The sequence below is a fragment of the Erinaceus europaeus genome, chromosome 12 (assembly GCF_950295315.1).
Source record: "Erinaceus europaeus chromosome 12, mEriEur2.1, whole genome shotgun sequence".
Lineage (NCBI taxonomy): Eukaryota > Metazoa > Chordata > Mammalia > Eulipotyphla > Erinaceidae > Erinaceus > Erinaceus europaeus.
This window is the reverse complement of record NC_080173.1, coordinates 98,358,931-98,380,874: the sequence shown is the minus strand read 5'-3', so window position 1 is coordinate 98,380,874 and position 21,944 is coordinate 98,358,931. Positions and strand designations below refer to the sequence as shown.

General features: G+C 50.3%; 1 protein-coding gene and 1 pseudogene across 5 annotated transcripts in view; both read right to left on the bottom strand.

The window, feature by feature from the left end:
* The window catches only part of PFKFB4 (6-phosphofructo-2-kinase/fructose-2,6-biphosphatase 4), a 49,493-nt gene that overhangs the window by 10,704 nt on the left and 16,845 nt on the right, over nucleotides 1–21,944 (bottom strand). For all 5 annotated transcript variants that reach the window (XR_009553245.1, XM_060204676.1, XM_060204675.1 and 2 more), the window contains 6 exons: nucleotides 19,151–19,217; nucleotides 14,163–14,237; nucleotides 13,838–13,894; nucleotides 12,571–12,692; nucleotides 11,558–11,765; nucleotides 10,458–10,604 (listed from right to left, as the gene is read on the bottom strand). Coding sequence is in view for 4 of the 5 variants with exons in the window: in XM_060204676.1 (XP_060060659.1) it covers nucleotides 10,458–10,604; nucleotides 11,558–11,765; nucleotides 12,571–12,692; nucleotides 13,838–13,894; nucleotides 14,163–14,237; nucleotides 19,151–19,217 (676 nt within the window). In the remaining variant the exon portion in view is untranslated. The remainder of the gene's footprint in view (nucleotides 1–10,457; nucleotides 10,605–11,557; nucleotides 11,766–12,570; nucleotides 12,693–13,837; nucleotides 13,895–14,162; nucleotides 14,238–19,150; nucleotides 19,218–21,944) is intronic.
* LOC107523098 (cyclin-dependent kinases regulatory subunit 1-like) lies at nucleotides 3,228–4,791 on the bottom strand (annotated as a pseudogene).

Sequence of the window (21,944 nt, the reverse complement as noted above, 5' to 3'; positions counted from 1 at the left end):
AGAAATGGAGAGAGGAGGGAAGACAGAGAAGGGGAGAGAAAGACAGACACCTGCAGACCTGCTTCACCGCCTGTGAAGCGACTCCCCTGCAGGTGGGGAGCTGGGGGCTTGAACCGGGATCCTTACTCCGGTCCTTGCGGTTTGCTCCACGTGCAATTAACCCACTGCCCTACCACCCGACTCCCCTAGACCATTGTTTTAAGGTGGTTAAGTGGCCAGGGAGATGCTCAGTTGGTCGAGTGCACGGCTTGCCTGCCAGGGTGTCCTCACTGGATTCCCAGAACTACCTGTGCTGGGTGGTGTCCTGGCTTTTCTAGCTCCCGCTCATGTGAGCCTCTCTCTACTTCTCATGAAATAGTGGCTATTAGCCCTTTTTTAAAAAGTATTTTTTATTTTTCCCTTTTGTTGCTTTTTATTGTTGTTGTAGTTATTGTTGTTGTCATTGATGTCGTCGTTGTTGGATAGGACAGAGAGAAATGGAGAGAGGAGGGGAAGACAGAGAGGGGGAGAGAAAGACACCTGCAGACCTGCTTCACCACGTGGGAAGCGACTCCCCTGCGGGTGGGGAGCCGGGGGCTCGAATCAGGATCCTTATGCCGCTCCTTGCGATTCACGCCACGTGTGCTTAACCTGCTGCGCTACCGCCCGTCTCCTGATTAATCCTTTTCTTAGTAAAAAAAGGTTTCGTGGCTGGAGAGAGAGCTCACTGATGTGATGTGCGACCCAGGCTCGGGTCCCAGCACCATGAGGGAGATGCTCTCGCAGTGAGCGAACTCTGGGCTCATGCTCTGGTGCCCCACACTCTGTCTTTCGACCTGCATGAAAAGGTGGCCCGGAGTGGTGACATCACGCCTGCACGAGAACCGGGCTCCATACACACACAGACTGAAGAAGGGCCAGGGAGACAGGGAAATAGCCACACACCGAGATTTCCTGCCTCAGAGGCTCAGAGGTTCCAGGTTCAATCCTTAGCATGGCCATAAGCCAGAGTTGAGCAGTGCTCTGGTCTCTCTTTCTGTAGTTATCTCATTAAATAATAAATAAAATATTGAAAAAATAAAATAAAATGGTTGTTTAGATGGTAAATCTTATGTGTATTTTATCACAATGGAGGAAACTGGAGGGGATAAAAAGCAGGGCTGGTGATATTTAAATGAGTCCAAGGAGGGGCCCAGCGACAGCTCAGCTGTCAGAACACTGGTGTTGCTGTGTGTGGACCTGGTCTGAGCCTGGCATCACATGGCAGACCATGAACAGATGGCACGACGGCAGCTCCATGGATGGCGGAGAGGTGATGTGTTGTCTCTTCTCTGTCTACCTTTCCCCCTCTTCTTTTTATCTCTCTCAAATGAAGAGTGAGGAAACTGACCCTGGGAAGGTTGCTTAGTGGTGGCATCATGCATGCAGAGGCCCTGTTCCCCATAAATAAGACTGTAAGTCAAACTGTAAGTTCGTGTATAAAGTGTTCTGTATTAAGACAAGAACCATCCAAAATAAAGACCAAGCCATCATGGAGTAAACAGTACCAGCTGCTCTGGCTCCAAAATACACTGCTCAAAAAATGTATAAAGCAGAACCATGGGTGACGTAAGGCCTAGACAAGCAGCGGAGCAGGACAGAGATCCCCGAGAAGGCTGCTCCGCCCAGAGGCACTGCCTAGACCACCGAGCAGAACTCTGAGGGGAGAAGCACTTGCCACACACAAAACTGATCCCCTAGCGCTCAAAAACACAACATCCGAAACGAGAGCTTACTGAATGGGCTTGATGAAAACACAGGAAGGGTGAACTTGAAGACACACCAGTAGAAACTGTCTAAACTGGGGGGCCGGGTGGTGGCATACCAGGTTAATCGCACATAGTAGGAAGCACCAGGACTGGCACAGGGATCCCGGTTCAAGCCCCCAGATCCCCCCTGCATGGGGGGGGTGGCCTCACAAGCGGTGAAGCAGTTGTCTATCTTTCTCTCTCCCTCTCTATCTTCCCCTCCCCTCTCAATTTCTCTCTGTCCTATCCAAATAATAATAATAATATAATAAAATAACTGGCCACAGGTGCAGTGGATTCATAGCGCAGGCACTGAGTGATAACCCTGGAGGCAGACAAAAGAAAGTGTCTGAACTGAATGAAGCTTGGACAGGAAACTGGAGAACACGGAGCAGCTCTGAGGCCTGTGGACAGCGTTACAGTCTACCAAACAGTCGGACACACATACTTGGGGCCCAGGGTGGGCAGACACACTCCCAGAGGGGAGAAATGTTAGGGAAAGATGACCAGAGGGCTCTGGACCCGGAACATTTGTCACTTGGAGTCTCTGTTTATACCATCACTGAAAAGGAAGCGAATCTGGACACCAGAGGAAGTCAGACACCGTTTTGCTTATCTGAGAGGAGGAAAAAGGGGGGCCACTAGGAAGTAGTAATAGGGGTAGGCATGACTTAGCAAGGAAGTGAAAGCAGGACTAAAACAAATGGGCAAAAAATACACATACAAATAGATACAGATACAAAGTCAACCCATATCTGTGACCTTGGGAGGACTACTGCAGTTTCTGCTGGAGGGGGCTGGGGACAGAACTCTGGGGATGGGAACAGTGTGGAATTATACCCCTATTATCTTATAATTCCACAAGTCACTAATAAATTATTTAATTATAACAAGTGAATAAAAGCAACCAATAGGGCCAGGTAGTGGCGCCTCCAGTAGAGCTCAGATGTCACAGCGCACAAGGACCCGGGTTCAAACCCCCAGCCCCCACCAGCAGGGGGAAGATCCACAAGTGGTGAAGCAGGGCTGCAGGTGTCTCTCTCTCCCTCTCAATCTTCCCCTCCCCCTGCATCTCTGTCTCTATCTAAAAATAAACAAATTAATTAGTTTTTAAAAAGCAATCGGCAGAGGAAGAAACAGTGTGTACAGAACACAGGGGGGGAGCCGGGCGGCGGCGGGTTAAGCGCAGGTGGCGCAAAGCACAAGGACCGGCGTGAGGATCCCGGTTCGAGCCCCCGGCTCCCCGCCTGCAGGGGAGTCGCTTCACAGGTCTCTCCCTCTCTCTGTCTTCCCCTCCTCTCTCCATTTCTCTCTGTTCTATCCAACAACGACGACATCAATAGCAATAGCAATAAAAAACAACAAGGGCAACAAAAGGGAATAAATATTAAAAAATAATTTAAAAAAAGAACATAGGATGAGAATGTTCAATAAACCACTTTTTTTTTTTCAGTTATAAAAACTTCCTCTTTGGGAGTCGGGCTGTAGCGCAGCGGGTTAAGCGCAGGTGGCGCAAAGCACAAGGACCGGCATAAGGATCCCGGTTCGAACCCCGGCTCCCCACCTGCAGGGGAGTCGCTTCACAGGCGGTGAAGCAGGTCTGCAGGTGTCTATCTTTCTCTCCTCCTCTCTGTCTTCCCCTCCTCTCTCCATTTCTCTCTGTCCTATCCAACAGTGACAACAACAATAATAACTACAACAATAAAACAAGGGCAACAAAAGGGAATAAATAAATAAAAATTAATAAAAAACATTATAAAAAAAAAAAAACTTCCTCTTTAATCAAGGTTTGTAACACAGAACAGGTTTCTTGAATAAAATGGAATGCTTCCAAAACATTGAACCAGAAATCACCATACATAATACAATACCCAACAGGAAAACACTCAAAACAGCCAGTTTAGAGGCTCCCTGGGACAGGAGGATGCTTGGGTTGGCTGTCCGGCCCCGTCCCGTGCTCTGCTGATGCAGACCTCGCTATGCCGGCCGCCGGGGCGGCACTCAGCGGTCGCCAGGACTGGCTGGCCCTGCAAAGCAGCCACCAGCACATCCAGACAGTGCGCCCAACATCTTTTAAATATCAAAGTGAGAGAGAGAAGGGTGACGCAACGTTATCGGAAAGATGGTAGCAAGAGAGGCTGGCAAGGGGCTCCCAGCTTCTCATGTCTTGGGCTTCTTTGGCAGTGGCCAGCGGAACAGCGAGATGTGAGGCTCTGGCTCGTGGATGATATAATGGAGCCAGCCCTGACTCTGCTCAACACCGAGATTCCTCCATTCAGACTCGGACATCAGATGGGTTTTAGGGGCCAGCTTGGCTATGTCCTTGGCAATATGACATGCCGGTACCCAAACTCCTCCTCCTTGTCGTATCTGTCTGACTAAGGAGTCTGTCTGTGCGCCACAGTCACACTGTCGGAGACCATCCGGCCCGCGCAGCCAACTTCCAAACAACTCCCAGAAGCACACCAACAAACCACTTGTTAAAAGGACACAACCCCAGAAGCCGAAACAAGGCCAGCATCTCTGAAATGCCAACACAGAAGGAAGGCTGTGCCGGTTCGTTCATCTTACCTGCTCCTCCAGCTGCGTCTCCTCCACCAGCTCTCTGCCCCAGGAGGCTGGTCTATGAACTCAACTACAAGGCTTCCACGGCCACTGGCTTCCGGCTGTCTAATGACTGCTCCCCGCTCTGAGCCATGAGGAACACAGGACGGAGACGGCTATCCCAGGACCCCTCCTGTCTAGGTGAGGACCCCGTCGGGCTACCCAGGTCCTCCCTGCTCTCTGCGCTCATGGTCCATATCCTTCCTCCCCTCTGCCCAAGGGAAGCAACGGTCCCTATTAGTGCGAGGTCAGTGCAATCAGTGGACCTCGTGGATGTGCCTATATCCTGCCCGTCACTTTGTACACAGGCCCTTGATAAGGACTCACTGAATTAACCTAACTGGAGTGGCTCTCTGTTTCCTTTTATGTCCCATCAATTCATATGTCATGAACTTTCAATTACTTCACAACAAAACATATATATGTGTGTGTGTGTGTGTGTGTGTGTGTGTGTGTGTGTGTGTGTAAAACAAAAGAGCAAATTGTTCATAAACACAAGAAAAAAATCAACAAAATTGCAATTATAGCTGTACCGGGCATTCAACTTTTTAAAAATTAATTAATTAATTATTGGATAGAGACAGTGAGAAATGGAGAGTGGCAGAGGAGATAGAGAGGGAGAGAGACACCTGTAGCCCTGCTTCACCACTCGTGAAGCTTCCCTCCTACAGGCGGGGACCAGGGACTTGAACCTGGGTCCTTGCACACTGTAACATGTGCACTTAACCAGGTGCGCCACCATCTGGCCCCCGGCATTCAACTATTAACTCATGAGGGTTAGTACAGAAAGCAACATAAGGGCACAGAAAATTTGAATGATCTAATGTTGAAATTAATGATATATATTATTAGTATATTAATATTATATTAATATATATGATATGTATCATTAATATTATATTAATAACATATTATTAATATATATGAAATTTTCAACCACACAGAAAAGTAGAGTCAACCACATAATGAATCCATGTAGCAGCTATTCTTGTTCCAAACAAACCTCCCCCAGATAACTGTTATTTTGAATAAGATGCTAAAATGAACCCATCTCACTGGAAATGCTTGAGCATGACTCAGAATTCGAACGCTTCCTTACCCCCCACCCACGACACACCTGTTACTCCTTCATATAACTGTATAATGAACGAATATTGGCTATTATGTCCAGCCGACAGACACCAGGTCCCCTCTAAGGACCATGATGTATTTACGAACACTTCTCATATTCTTGACAATAAAGCCTCAATAAATCCCAAGTGGCTGAACTCATTTGTAACATTCTCTGACTGCAACACAATAAAATCAGCTAGAAAATAGCTTTAAAGGGGAGGGGTGGTGGCATACCTGGTTGAGTGCATATTATAATGCACAAGGACTCAGGTTCAAGCCCCCAGTCCCCACCTGCAGGGGGAAAGCTTTGTGAGAGGTGAAGCAGGGCTGCAAGTGTCTCTCTGTCTCTCTTCCTCTCTAACCCCCCCCTCAATTTCTGGCTGTCTCTACCCAATAAAAAATGATTATATAGTTTTAACTACCTTTATTATTCAAGAAGAATTATTAAATGTCTTAGCTAAGAAACTATAGAAGTTGTGGTCCAGGAGATGGTGTAGTGGATAAAGCGTTAGACTCTCAAGCATGAGGTCCTGAGTTCAGTCCCCGGCAGCACATGTACCAGAGTGATGGCTGGTTCTTTCTCTCTCTCCTCCTATCTTTCTCATGAATAAATAAATTAAATATTTAAAAATATATATAGAAGAAACTACAGAAAGTTTTTTTAAAAAAACTAAATAAATAAAAAGGAAAATAATGTTAAAAAGCAAAAAAAATTATTTAGAGACAGGAAAGCAACAGAACTGATGCATTTTTTATTAATATTTTATTTATTTATTCCCTTTTATTGTTGTGGTTATTATTGTTGTTGTTACTGCTATTGTTGTTCGGACAGAGAGAAATGGGGAGAGGAGGGGAAGACAGAGGGGGAGAGAAAGACAGACACCTGCAGACCTGCTTCACCGCCTGTGAAGCGACTCCCCTGCAGGTGGGGAGCCGGGGGCTCGAACCAGCATCCTTACGCCGGTCCCTGCGCTTTGCGCCACCTGCGCTTAACCCGCTGCGCCGCCGCCCGGCTCCCAGAACTGATACAATTTAAGGTGCTGTTGGTAGCACCTACATGCAGAAAAGACTCAAGTCACCTTCTTCACCCCAGGACCCACCCCACCCGAGGCTGGAAACCTGGTGTCGCTCTGCATCTATCACTTCACCGGGACCTTGACCCTCGGCACCTGTTCCGATTCCTCACACACACAGATGAAACGAAAAGCTCAACAAACAGCCCTGACGCCACCTGCTGTGAAGTGGGCGCTTAGCCAGGCGCACCACCGCTCGCCCCTCGTTAGAGAGCTTTACTTTGGGCAGTGGCTGTTTCTGATGAACTCTCCAGTGGGAGTAATTTGGGGGGCGGGGACATACAAAAAAACGTTTAAGCCAGGGCCAGGCGGTGGCGCACCTGGTTATGCACTCACATTACAGTGCACAAGGACCCAGGTTCAAGCCCTGGTCCCCACCTGCAGGGGCAAAGCTTCATGAGTGGTGAAGTGGGGCTGCAGGTGTCTGTCTCGCTATCTCTATCTCCCCTCCCCTCAATGCCTCTGTCTCTACCCAATAGTAAATAAATAAAAATTAAAAAAAAAAGTCAGGAGCAGTGAAGTCCATGCAAAGATTAAAAACAAAAAAGTTTAGGGGCCAGGTGGTGGTGCACCTGGTTGAGTGCATATGTTATAGTTACAGTGCACAGGGTTGCAGGTTCAAGCCCCCAGTCCCCACATGCAGGTGTTTCTTCACCATAAGCTTTGCAAGTGGTGAATCAGGGCTGCAGGTGTCTCTGTCTCTCTTCCTCTCTATCTTGCACTTCCCTCTCGATTTCTGGCTGTTTCTATCCAATTAATAAATAAAGATAAAAAATGGTTAGACCTGTTTGATATCATCACATAGATACCAAGGCAGAGAGAACTTAAGGGAATAAAGCATTGGACTCTTGAGCACAAGGTCCCAAGTTAGATTCAGGGAGTCTCGTGTCAGTGTAATGCTCTGCTTCTTTCTCCTCCATGAATACACAAAGTCTCTCAGAGAGAGAGAGACTCTCCACTGCCACAGTGCTCCATCAGTTGCCAGGACTCAGACCCAGGGCCTCCCGCACAGACTCACTCTACCGAATCGGCCTCTTCCAGACTCACACACGTACACAGGACGACCGCATCTCAATAAATCTGAGGGTGGGGAGAAGGATGTGAAACCAAGAAACAGGAAGTGGGCACTTGGTAGGCAGAAGCTTGCAAAGTTGTTAGCAATTCTGAACTACAAAGCTAAAAAAGAACAATGGTAAAATAAAAAAAGAAAAGAAAAGAAAATTGGGGTCAACCAGATTTTCTACTGGAGGCCACCAAGATGGCTCACTTGGGTAATGAGCTTCCTTGGTCTTGAACGTGACCTAGGTTCTAACCCAGCCTTCTATCTCCCCCTTCACTCTCAATTTATCTCTGGATAAATAAATACAAATATTTTTGTTTGTTTATCTGTTCCTTTATTTTGCTTTCTTTTACCAGAGCATTGATCAGCTCTGGCTTACGGTGGTACTAGGGATTGAACCTGGGACCTTTGGTGCCTTAGGTACGAAAGTCATTTTGTATAACCATGATGCTGTCTCCCAGCCCTAATAACAAAAAAAATTTTTTTAAGTAATTTTTTAATTTATTTCCCTTTTCGTTGCCCTTATCATTGTTGTGGTTATTGTTATTGTTGTTATTGATGTCACTGTTGCTGGATAGGAAAGAGACTAATGAAGAGAGGAGGGGAAGACAGAGAGGGGGAGAGAAAGACACCTGCAGACCTGCTTCACCTGTGAAGCGACTCCCCTGCAGGTGGGCAGGTGGGGAGCCGAGGGCTTGAACCAGGATCCTTGTGCTTTGCGCCATGTGTACTTAACCCGCTGCGCTACTGCCCGACCTCCATAACAAAAAACAAAAAAATTTTAATATTTATTTTCTTTTTTGTTGCCCTTGTTGTTTTTCATTGTTGTTGTAGTTATTATTGTTGTTGTTACTGATGTCGTCATTGTTGGATAGGACAGAGAGAAATGGAGAGAGGAGGGGAAGACAGAGGGGGAGAGAAAGACAGACACCTGCAGACCTGCTTCACCACTTGTGAAACAACCCACCTGCAGGTGGGGAGCCGGGGGCTTGAACTGGGATCCTTAGGCCAGTCCTTGCACTTTGCGCCACCTGCGCTTAACCTGCTGCGCTACCGCCCGACTCCCTATTAACAAAAAAAATTTAAGGGGGCCTGGTGGTGGCTCACCTAGTTGAGCACACACGTTACAGGACACAGGGACCCAGGATCAAGCCCCTGGTCCCCACCTGCAGAGGGAAAGCTTTGTCAGTGGTGCAGCAGGGCTGCAGGTCTCTCTCTTTCTTTCTATTACCCCCTTCCCTGGACTGGGATCCTTAGGCCAGTCCTTGCACTTTGCGCCACCTGCGCTTAACCTGCTGCGCTACCGCCCGACTCCCTATTAACAAAAAAAATTTAAGGGGGCCTGGTGGTGGCTCACCTAGTTGAGCACACACGTTACAGGACACAGGGACCCAGGATCAAGCCCCTGGTCCCCACCTGCAGAGGGAAAGCTTTGTCAGTGGTGCAGCAGGGCTGCAGGTCTCTCTCTTTCTTTCTATTACCCCCTTCCCTGGACTGGGATCCTTAGGCCAGTCCTTGCACTTTGCGCCACCTGCGCTTAACCTGCTGCGCTACCGCCCGACTCCCTATTAACAAAAAAAATTTAAGGGGGCCTGGTGGTGGCTCACCTAGTTGAGCACACACGTTACAGGACACAGGGACCCAGGATCAAGCCCCTGGTCCCCACCTGCAGAGGGAAAGCTTTGTCAGTGGTGCAGCAGGGCTGCAGGTCTCTCTCTTTCTTTCTATTACCCCCTTCCCTCTCAATTTCTGACTGTTTCTAGCCTATAAATAACATAGTTTTTAAAAATTAAAAAAAAAGATATTCAATGGCCACAGTAAGAAACTACCAGAACTAAAACAGGGTGATGCTGGACATGAACCACACAGAAGCCACATGTCAGGATTGACTGTGACACTGGGAACAGCTTCAGCTGTCAGAGCGCAGCACTGCAAGCCTGAGGCTCCGGCTCGGTCTCTGATGCTACGTGTGCTCTGTTTTCTTTCTTTCTCTCTTATACAAAATAAAACACATCTTGGGGCCTGGGCAGTGGTGCAGCAGGCTAAGTGCACATAGTACGAAGCGCAAGGACCAATGCGGGGAGCCCTGTTCGAGCCCCCGGCTCCCCACCTGCAGGGGAGTCGCTTCACGAATGGTGAAGCAGGTCTGCAGGTGTCTGTCTTTCTCTTCCCCTCCTCTCTCCATTTCTCTGTCCTACCCAACAACAATGACAACAATAACAACGATAACAACAACAACAATGATAAACAAGAACAAAAGGGAAAAAATAGCCTCCAGGAGCAGTGGATTCATAGTGCAGGCACTGAACCCCAGCAATAACCCTGGAGGCAAAAAAAAAATACAAAACTTAGTGGCGGGGAGAAAGCTCACCTGGTGGAGAGCATATGCTACTATGTACAGTGCCCTGGGTTCGAGTCTCTAGAATCACACGGGCACACAGGAGCACCATCATAGGGGAGCCTTCACAAATGGTAGGGCAGTGCTGTGGCGTCTCTCTCTATCTCTGATTCTCACCCTTTATCAAAAGAAAAGGGGAAAAATGTCACCAAGAGTTGTGGAGTCATAGTGCGCGCACCACATTTCCAATGATAGCCCAGTGGCAAATAATAATAATAATAAATGAGTATGAAATATAAGAGGAGGCAAGAGGATGGCTATGTCAGTGAGTTTTACTGGACAAAGAGGGGACTGAAAGCTTCTGCCAGAGCAGCCAGGCAGGCAGTGGCTGGGATAGATGGTTACACTCTGGAGGAAGAAAGAGAGAAAGTGGGAAGGGGAGTTAAGGAGGAAGCTCTCCTCACCCCAGGGGCACCCGAAGGGACAATGAGACGATCACCTACTGCATCGATCTCGTTGAGGACCTTCCACTGCTCGTAAGGCACACCCAGCGCCTCCGCTGTCTGGATGGTTCTCTTCATCTGACTCGTCCAGACCTTCAGGTCTTTGATGTTCTGGTCACTGATGAACTGGGCCAGACTCCTGGCAAACTGGAAAACATCATAAGAAAACTCACATCTTGGCCAGGCAGAGGCACACCTGGCTAAGCGCACACATCACAGTGCGCAAGCAAGGACCTGGGTTCAAGCCCCTGGTCCCCACCTGTAGGGGGAAAGCTTCACAAATGGAGAAGCAGGGCTGCAGGTGTCTCTCTTTCTTTTTTTAATATTTATTTATTTTCTCTTTTATTACCCATGTTGTTTTATTGTTGTAGTTATTATTGTTGTTGTTATTGACATCGTTGTTGTTGGATAGGACAGAGAGAAGTGGAGAGAGGAGGGGAAGACAGAGGGGGAGAGAAAGAGAGACACCTGCAGTCCTGCTTCACCGCCTGTGAAGCAAATCCCCTGCAGGTGGGGAGCTGGGGGCTCGAACCGGGATCCTTACGCCGGTCCTTGCGCTTCATGCCACGTGCGCTTAACCCGCCGAGCTACCGCCCGACTCTCTCTCTACTCCCCCTTCCCTCTCAATTTCTCTCTGTCTCTATATAATAATAAATAAAATAAAACATATTTTAAGTAAGTGAAAATTAAAACTCAGATCCACAGGTCTTCAGAGGACCAGCGTCACAGGGCCCATGGGAAGACGCTCAGTTCTTTTTTCACAGCCTCTCAGAGACACGCACAGGCGCCTGAGTGCAATTCCACCTGAGGCTCAGAAGGTCCCCGCGCCACAGCCCCATGCCCTGTGCCAGGCCCTAGACTGTGTCACAGCTGTACTGACACCTGATGCTGCCCGGGCCGTGGCTCAGATGCCAGCTGCACAGCAGGAAGCAGTGAAGGGGGTCAGTGGTCGGGCCAGACAGGTGCCATACTGGGCATCTGCTTAGAGCTCGGTGCCTTGCCCATGTAGTGAGCACTCTAGACTGTATGAAGGTCGCCCACCTCCACTGCACGTGAGCACACACATGTACACACATGCACATACATGTGCACACTCTGACCTCTTTGCCCCGGGACGACAGTCCTGGGTCCCCGCCAATCCGGCCCTTGAGGTTGAGCTCGCTCTCCCCGTGACGACAGAGGTAGATGGAGCGGGGCGTCACGTGGATGTTCATGAGGTAATACACGATGCGGCTCTGGATGTGGTCGGCCACACGGTTCACCACATAGCTCTGCCCCACGTCCATGATCTTGATGTAGGATAGGTCCCTTTCCAGAGAGAGGTGGGGAGAGGCTGGTGAGCCTGCCGTCGAGGGCCTCGGAGTTCCACGTCTCTAACCACCGGGCTTAACATCACAGCACACGGGGCTGTCGGTGATGCTTGAGAAGTGGGAATGGGGGTGGGGTAGAGAGTAGTTGGGTTAGACACCCCAGGCTAGGGTCACTCGAAGCCAGGGGCCAGCTCAGAGAAGAGGCTTATCTGCTTAAGCCTGCAGGGCGTGTGTGGGTGGGTGTCTTGGACTCCTCAACCTAGCTCAGCCTGGGGGCCCTCCAGCCCATCTGCATTAGCACTGTGTCACAGGACCACAGCTCAGGCCTATGGCTGTAAGAGTGACATTACCAATAAAAATAGGAGTAAAGTTGATTGAGACGACCACCTTATTTATTTATTTATTCATTTATTTATTTATTTTACCTGAGCACTGCTCAGCTCTGGCTTATGGTGGTGTGGAGGATTGAACCTGGGACTTCAGCGCCTCAGGCACAAGAGTCTCTTCGCATCACCGTTAGGCTATCTCTCCTGCCCGCAATCACAGAACCATGAGGAGACATGGTCTGCTGCAGAGACCAGGGAACTCGGAGCCCAGACAGGCTGCCAGGCTGGAAGCCCATCTGGCGTCTTCTGACTTACAGAGGCCAGATAAGGCGGGAGGGCTCCGCCAGCACCTCTGAAACAAAGGCCAGGCTGTCTCCGGCTGTCCCGTTGGGGTGGCCCCTCAACCAACACTGCAAGGCACCACAGGACAGCAGTCGAGTCCCTGGGAGCTGCAGGACACGGCCCCGGCTCACCTACCTGTCCAGGTCCTCGTCCAGCGACTCATACGAATTCTCATAGCACTCGATGCGCCGCATGAAGTCCTCTGTGGCTTCATCACTGTCACGGTCGACATAGTCCGGGCTGCCCAGTTTCACTTGCTTTAGAGCAAAGACACGTGAGGACTGGAGGCCGACACTTGGGTGAGGGGCTGGAGGTCAGCTCAGGGCCTGGCCCCATCAGGAAGGGCGGAGGAGTTCTCTGGCTTGCACCCTCACATCCCCACACTAGTGCAAAGAGGGCACCTGAGGTTGCAATCCCTCGGCTGTGGACTAGAAGCCACCCCCACCTACAGAGTCTCCCAAAACTGCATAGAAACGGGTTTGGGGGAGTCGGGCAGTAGCGCAGTGGGCTAAGCACACGTTGTGCAAATCGCAAGGACCGGCGTGAGGATCCCAGTTCGAGGCCCCGGCTCCCCACCTGCAGGGGAGTCGCTTCACAGGCGGTGAAGCAGGTCTGCAAGTGTCTGTCTTTCTCTCCTCCTCTCTGTCTTTCCCTCCTCTCTCCATTTCTCTCTGTCCTATCCAACAATGACGACATCAATAACTACAACAATAAAACAATAAGGATAACAAAAGGGAATAAATATATAAATAAATATTATTTTAAAGAAAGAAAGAAAGAAAGAAAGAGAGAAAGAAAGAAAGAAAGAAAGAAAGAAACGGGTTTGGGAGGGGATGAGCCTTCCTCTTGAAATGTAAATGCCAGGAGTCAGGCAGTAGCATAGCTGGTTAATCGCACGTGGCACAAAGCACAAGGACTGGCGGAAAGATGCTGGTTCGAGCCCCCAGCTCCCCATCTGCAGGGAGTCGCTTCACGGGCGGTGAAGCAGGTCTGCAGGTGTCTGTCTTTCTCTCCCCCTCTCTGTCTTCCCCTCCTCTCTCCATTTCTCTCTGTCCTATCAAGTCTATAACAATAAAATAATAAGGGAAACAAAATGGAATAAATAAATATATAGAAAATATTTTTTTAAAAAAGAAATGTAAATGCCACCCCCCACCCTACCCTCTCCCACTGCCCATGGGATTCTGAGGGAGAAGGCTAGTGAGGCGGCAGGCATGAGGCCTTCACTCAAGTGGCCCTTGGGGGTGCTAAACTCACATGATCCGGAATTCTGCTGACTTTCTCCGCCCCCAAAGTTCAGGAACAAGTTAACTCCAGCCCAGATACCCACCCGCACCTGGAGAGGGATCTCACTGCCACCCAGCAGCATGACTGCTCCACACCAGGTCGCTGCGTTACTCACCACAATGTTGGCTGCTATGACCTCAGGGTCCACACAGATGGACTCGACAAAGAAAGTCTGCAGCAAGGAGCGGGTGGGCAGGAGGGAAGGAAGCACGGACAGTCAGGGCTCTGGGTTTGGGTGCACCAAGGCCCTTTTTCTGGGTCTGGGGACAGGATCCAGGGATGTGGAACTCAGCTGCTGCCCTGTCTGGGACTCTCCCACCTGGACGACCCCAGATCTCGGGAGCCAGGTCTGTCCGGCACCCTGTACACGTCAGAGAGCCTAGAAAGGGGCTCTGGAAAGCTCAATGCACAGCCACGGAGTAGGGCCAAGGAGGCCTCACCTTGTAGCCATTCTGTTCCCCGAAGTTAAAGATGGTTGCTCTCCGCTCACGGGTGGTATTTGTCGCATCAAAAACCTAGGAGCAAACTGAGGTCAGCTTGGCCTCGGGCCCAAGAGAAAGCAGGAGGCACTTGACAGCTGCAGCCTGGGGGCTGCGTTCTCACTGGGACTGGCTGCAGCCTGGCTCCCCTGCAGACCTGCAAGGGCTGCCCTGGTCCTCTCCTTCCTGAAGGAGGATGCAGGCAGTGTGAAAAGAGGTAGCTGTTCCTGGCAGGAACGCACCGTCCTGGCACCATGGAGCACTCTGCACTGCCCTGCACGCGGCAGATGCGCTTACGTCAGCCAGTGGGACTCTCGGGGAAAGCAAGTCAACCCGGAGAGCTGACCGCGTGCTTCTTCCCTGAGACCCCAGTAAGATGGGAGCCCCAGGATACAGAGAATGGAGAGGGAGTCGGGCGGTAGTGCAGTGGGTTAAGCACAGGTGGTGCAAAGCACAAGGACCGGTGTAAGAATCCTGGTTCAAGCCCCTGGCTCCCACCTGCAGAGAAGTTGCTTCACAAGCATTAAGGCAGGTCTGCTGGTGTCTATCTTTCTCTCCCCCCTCTCTTTTTTCAAAATTTTTATTTATTTATTTATTTATTTTCCCTTTTGTGGCCCTTGTTTGTTTTTTTATTGTTGTTGTAGTTATGGATGTTGTTGTTACTGATGTCATTATTGTTAGGACAGAGAAATGGAGAGAGGAGGGGGAGAGAAAGACAGACACCTGCAGACCTGCTTCACCGCCTGTGAAGGGACTCCCCTGCAGGTGGGGAGCCAGGGGCTCGACCTGGATCCTTATGCTGGTCCTTGCGCTTTGTACCACACGCACTTAACCTGCTGCACTACCACCCGACTCCCTGTCCCCCTCTGTCTTCCCCTCCTCTCTCCATTTCTCTCTGTCCTATCTAACAACGACATCAATAAAAACAATGATAACTACAACAATAAGACAACAAGGGCAACAAAAGGGAATAAATAAGTAAGTAAAGTTTCTTTTAAAAAAAGAAAGAACAGAGAGAAGTAGGGAGGAGGTAAGAAATGTCGGCAGAATTTTGTAAGACAGACAGGTAGTGGCTCAGAGAAATGGAGAGAGTCAGAGCCCACCTGCCTGCACTAAGGCAGGCAGCCAGGGCCAGACACGTGGCATCACTGAGCAGCCCCAGCGTGGGGGAGAGGCGACGGGTGGTGCGGGAACGCCACCCTGCCGACATTGGCTCTCGGGGCCTTGGTGCAGAGCCCAGGTGGAACTCACTCACTGGCATATCCAATCAACTTCTACTCTTGGCTTTCTTGTTTAGGATTTTATATATCTTGCATGAAAGAGAGCTGGGGAAGAAACGGGTATAGAGAGAGAGAGCTGGGGGAGAAATGGGTGGAGAGAGAGCTGGGGAGAAATGGGTGGAGAGAGAGAGCTGGGGGAGAAACGGGTGTAAGGAGAGAGCTGGAGAGAAACAGGGCATCTCCAGCACGTGCAGGCTGGGGATCCAGATATGCAAGTCCTGTGCTCTGTGCACTGAGAAACCCTAACCCCCACCACCCAGTCAGCTTTCAGCTTTCAGTATTTGGAAAACGGCATGGGGCGCGGGCGGCTAGGGAAAGAGAACAATAATTCTGCAAAGGACTTTCATGCCTGAGTGTCTCTCTATCTATCTCTTATTAAAAGATAATAATAATTTTTTAAAGAGTGGGCCGGGTGGTGGCTCACCCAGTTAAGTACACATAGTACTAAACACAAAGACCTGCACAAGGACCAAGGTTCGAGTCCCTGGCTCCCCACCAGCAGGGTGAAGCTTCATAAGCAGCAAAGTAGGTCTGCAAGTGTCTGTCTCTCTCCTTCTCTATCCCGCCTCCCCTCTCAATTTCTCTCTGTCTCTATCCAATAAGATGGGGGAAATGGCATCCAGGAGCAGTGGATTTGTAATGCAAGCACCTAGCCCCAGCAATAACTCTGGAGGCAAGAGAGAAAGAGAGTGAGAGAGAGAGGGAGGGAGAGGGATTAAGGGGCCAGGAGACACCTCGCCTAGAAGAGGGCATACCTTATCCTCCAGGCCTAGGTACAGAGCCCTAGAACTGCATGGGGGCACCATGATGGCACAGGGGCAGCTCCATGGATGGCGGTACGGTGCCCCTGGTACCATGGTGTCACTGAAGGAAAAAGTCAGCCAGGAGCGGTGGAATTACATAAGCACAAGGTCCCTGCACGTGTGCATGTGCGCGCGCACACACACACACACACGCACACATACACATACGCACACACACACTCACACGCACACACGCACACATACACGCACACACACTCACACACACACACTCACACACACTCTCACACACACACTCACACACACACACTCACACACACACTCACACGCACACATACACGCACACACACTCACACACACACACTCACACACACTCTCACACACACACTCACACACACACACTCACACACACGCACACACACACACACACACTCACACACACACACTCACACACACACGCACACATACACGCACACACGCACACATACACACACACACACTCACACACACACACACACACACACACTCACACACACACAGAGTTAACGGGGCAGCCAGTTAGAAGCTGGGAACTAGCTCAGGAGAAGAGCTCAGCTGTAGTGAGGCTGTCGGCCCCGTCCCTGCTTCCCTGCTGCTGCATGGGGCAGTGTGCCCTGGCTCCCCTCCCGTGTGATTTATTTTGGTTTTGGTGTAGGGGTTTTGAGCCTGCAGATTCCATCACTCTAGTGGACTCTTCTCTGTTTTTAATTCGAACCAGCAGGACAGACCAAGAAAAAAGGGGGAGGGAAGGGAGAAGGAGAGACTTCAGCACAGCTCCACGAAACACGAAACTCGTCTATGGTGTGGGGGTCCACACTCAGACCCTCTGGCACAGTGAAGTGCCCACGCTGCCAGGCGAGCTATCACCAGCCTGTCGCATGTGGTTTAAATAACATCAGGTGGAGGCAGGAGGTGCTTCACCCAGCCAAGCACACGTCGCCACGGACAAGGAGCTGAGTCTGAACTCGCAGTCAACACGAGGGCTCCTGGGGTGGGGGTGGGCTGAGGCCTCACAAGGGGTGAAGGAATGTTGCAGGTATATTTTTCTCTCCTTCTCTATGTCCCCCTCCCCTCTCCATTTCTCTCTGTCTATATCAAAAAAGAAAGAAGAGAGAAAGAGAGAGAGAGAGAGAGAGCGCGCGAGGAGGAAAGGAGAGAGGAGGTGGCACTGAGTGAGTTAGGTGCTGAACTTGGAAACATGAGGTGCTGAGTTCGATCCTCCACATCCCGTGTGCCAGAGTGATGCTCTGGTTCTCTTTCTCACCACCTCTACCTTATTTTAATAAGTAAAGCAGATCCTTAATAAATAAACACACCCATATACAGATAGATCGACATCTGCTGTTTGAAGAGATAAAAAGGGGACTCAGGTGACGGCGTACTTGGTTGAGTGAACACTTTACCTTACATTGGGCCTGGGTTCAAGTCCTGGGTCCTTACCTGCAAGGTGCAAGCTTCATGAATAGTGACACCTGCAGGTCTCTCTCTCTTTCAGGATATAAGATATAAAAACATTGGGTAGGGTGCTGGGTGGTGGTGCACCTGGTTGAGCACACATGTGACCATGCGCAAGGACCCTCCATGGTACCAGAGATGGAGTCCTGGCTCTCACACAATATGGCATGCACTCTGCCCACTGAGCTATCTCCTGCCCTGCCCCTCCATCACACACACACACACACACACACACACACACACGAAAGAGCATAAGAAGTACTCAGCTCCCCCCAAGACACAAAAGTCTAAGAAGAGCAGTCAAGATAGACAGGATCAGGCTCTTCCCCGTCATGCCAGAAGCCACAACACACTGGAGTGTTTGATTCCCACCAAAAAAAAAAAAAAAGTTTTTTTACTTTCTTAAAAGTATCTTTATTTATTTGTTAGAGACAGCCAGAAATAAAGAGAGTAGGGAGATAGAGAGGGAGAGAGAGAGAGAGACACTTGCAGCCCTGCTTCGCCACTTGCGAAGCTTTCCCCCTTCGGGTGGGGGCCAGGGGCCTGTGCACTCAACCAGGTGTGCCACCACCCGGCTGCCCCACCAAAAATTCTACGCCTAGCCATCAAATGTGAAGAAAAAAGAATTTCCGGTGGCTGGGGAGATAGCTCACCTGGCAGAGTCTCATCCTTTCATGCCTAAGGTCCCCAGTTCAACCCCCAAAGCAGTGCTGCCCCTTGTCTCCCTCCTCTTGCCTCATGTGAAATTATCTCTGTGTCTCGTGTGTCATAAATACATTCTTCAAGGACTTCCAGGCCGAAAGCGTCTCATACAGGTGACTCAGCAAGCACCCGGTGAAATACACCCTAACACGACAAGTCAGAAAATCAAAAAGTGGGAAAAAGGATCCAAGAACGGCACATTCAGCTCAGGAGGAGAGGGAATTCCCAGCATCGTAGAACGAGTCTAGATGGAGCTGGGGCAGAACTGCGGGGAGCTCGACTCCAAGGGGAAAACAGGTCCTGCGTGTGCGTGCAGGGGTGAGGCCCTTCCCTCAAACACGCTGTCAGCTTGGCCACAGCCACCTCTGACTGGAAAGGCCAATGCCCAGGCGGAGTCTCCCATTTCCTGGAACAGCCTGGGCAGGCTTCTCCCCTCCCCGCACTCGAAGGGATCACATTTGCTCTAGACTTAAGTAACTTGTGGCCTGTTAGTTGTAGGGTGACCGATGACTCGAGAAATCAGAGGAAAGTCCTTCAGGGTTGATTGCTAAGGCAGGTTCAGAGGGCTGGACCGGGCCCATGTCCAGCTCTGGCTCTCTTCTCCAGAGTTCTTACAGGGCAGCCCCCCCCCCACACTCCATCTCCCCCCTAGAGCAGGAGACGTGTGTGGCTTCCCCACGGGCTATTCTGCAGGTCCCAGGGTCACACTCACCGCCACATGTCCCCCTTCCTCACTAAGGAACCGCCGGACGTCACACAGGGCTGCCAGGGCACACTGCCTTCAGGAGAGAAAACACAGTCAGCTGGGCACCACATGCTGGCCTTTAGTGACGCACACTTGAACTCCATATCACCACGGACTGTCATTCCAACAAAAAGAGAAGAGCAGGGGCTGGCGGGGGGCAGGCGGCACAGTGGATGGGGAGCCGTGGGGGCCTGAGTTCAATCTCTCAGCATGGCACGAGCTCGGCGCCTGCATGTCACTGCTCCTGGCGGCTGCTTCTTTTCTTTTTTAAATATTTTATTTATTTTCCTTTTTTGTTGCCCTTGTTTTATTGTTGTAGTTATTATTGTTGTAGTTATTGATGTTGTCATTGTTGGATAGGACAGAGAGAAATGGAGAGAGGAGGGGAAGACAGAGAGGGAGAGAAAGACAGACATCTGCAGACCTGCTTCACCGCCTGTGAAGAGACTCCCCTGCAGGTGGGGAGCCGGGGGCTCGAACCGGGATCCTTATGCCGGTCCTTGAGTTTCACGCCATGTGCACTTAACCCGCTGTGCTACCGCCCGACCCCCCTTCTTTTCTTTTCTTTTCTTTTCTTTTCTTTTCTTTTCTCCCTTTTGATAGATGGTGAGAGGTGGAGAGAGGAGAGAAGAGAGGAGAGACATACGCAGCCTTACTCCACTGGTCATGAGTCCTCCCCCCATCCCCACCCCTGGCCCCTGCAAGCAGGGACAAGAAAATAAATTTTTCTAAAAGAAAGAAAAAAGAAGGGTCTGGGAGGTAGCTCAGCTCAGAGGCTGCCTTCCTCGCCAGCATGAGGCTTGCTCGGCGGGTGCACACGAGAGCAACGAGAAGATGCTGAGTGTGAAGGGGCTCCGCTCTCCCTCTGAGACTAAGCTGGGCTGGGAGGCGGCTCAGCACTGACAAGCACACCTGAGGCTCTAGATCCGCTGTCCCTGGCGCCACACTGGGAAAGGAAGAGAAACAAAGCCCTCAGGATTTCCTGAGTGGTGGGCGTCTCTCACCATCCTGCTTGGAGCAGCAGCTGGGCAGAGGATTTGCATGCTCGAGGCTTCGGGCCAGAGGGCCGCTCTGCCTTACTCTCACTAATAAACAGGTAAGTCTCTTTTTAGATGTTTATTCAGTTAGTTAGTTTTAGATAGGGGCAAAAAGGCAGAGAGAGAGTGAAAGCGAATACAGCACTGAAGCTTCCTTCGATGCAGCTGAGGCCAGGCTAGAACAAAGCAGCACACTGTCTCGGGGTGGCTAGCATCATGGTTATGCAGAGAGACTCACGTCTGAAGCTTTGAGGTATCAGGTATCCCCTATACCACCATAAGCCAGAGATGAGCAGTATACTGGTAAGAAACAAACAAATAAATATATAAATGTAGCATACTATCCCAGTAAGCTATTTCACTGGCTCACTTTTTTTTTTCCCCTCCCAGCACACTGCTCAGCCCTGGGTTGTGGTGGTGCTGGGAACTGAACCTGGGACCTCGGAGCCTCAGGCATAAAAGCCTTTTGCATAACTAGTATGTTATCCCACCCCCTTTTATTTAAGGAACCCCATGCAGGGAGATAACATATGGTTATGCAAAATGACTTCCACACTTGAGTCCCCAAAGCCCCAGGTTCAATCCCCTGCACCACTACCCACCACAAGCCAGAGCTGAACAGTGTTCTGGTAAAAAAAAAAAAAAAAAAAAAAAATTGCCTCCAGGGTTATCACTGGGGCTCAGTAACTACACTACAAATCCATTCATTGCTCCTGGAGGCCATTTTTTCCATTTCTGTTGTTGGATAGGACAGAGAGAAATGGAGCGAGAGAGGGAGAGAAAGACAGACACCTGCAGACCTGCTTCACCGCCTGTGAAACAACTCCCCTGCAGGTGGGGAGCCAGGGGCTCGAACAGGGATCCTTGCATGAGTCCTTGCACTGGGTTGGGCACACATGTGAGTCCCTGGGCTTCTGGGAGATGCAGCCTTCTCTTCCCAGACTTTTAAAAATATTTTCCTCTTGGGCAGGGGTAGATAGCATAATGGTTATACAAACAGACTGTCATCCCTGAGGCTTCAAAGTCCCAGGTTCGATCCCTTGCACCACCATTAAGCCAGAGCTGAGCAGTGTTCTGGTAAAAAACAAACAAACAAACAAACAAATAAATAAATAAATAAATAGATGTTCCCCTCTTTTCCTTCCACTTTGTCAGGCAGCCACTTTGTTTGGCCTGAGTGATGGGAATGGGCCTGGGGCCAGCCCCAGGCTCTGAAAGCCCCTGTCTGGTGCTTTTGTAAGAGAGGCAAACGGCGCACCTGCAGAGAGGTCCAGCTTCTGCTGCCAGGGCCTCTGTTCCTGCTGGTGGCCCCTGCACTAGCTCCACAACCTCCCTGAGTCCCCACACTCCTATCTGGGACGAGTGGAGGGGCTGGAGGGCCCTAGGAACGCCAACTCTTTTATTCTTCCACAAATGCTTCTGATTCAGACAAGCCTGCCTTTAGTTCCAAACCCTGAGTGAGCCCAGGAATTCTACTTTCTTTTCTTTTTTTTTTGCCTCCAGGGTTATCGCTGGGGTTCGGTGCCTGCACCACGAATCCACTGCTCCTGGAGGCTGTTTTTTTCTTCCCTTTTGCTGCCCCTGTTGTTTTATCATTGTTGTGGTTATTATTATTGTTGTCATAGATGATGCTGTTGTTGGACAGGACAGAGAGAAATGGAGAGAGGAGGGGAAGACAGAGAGAGGGGGAGAGAAAGACAGACACCTGCAGACCTGCTTCACCG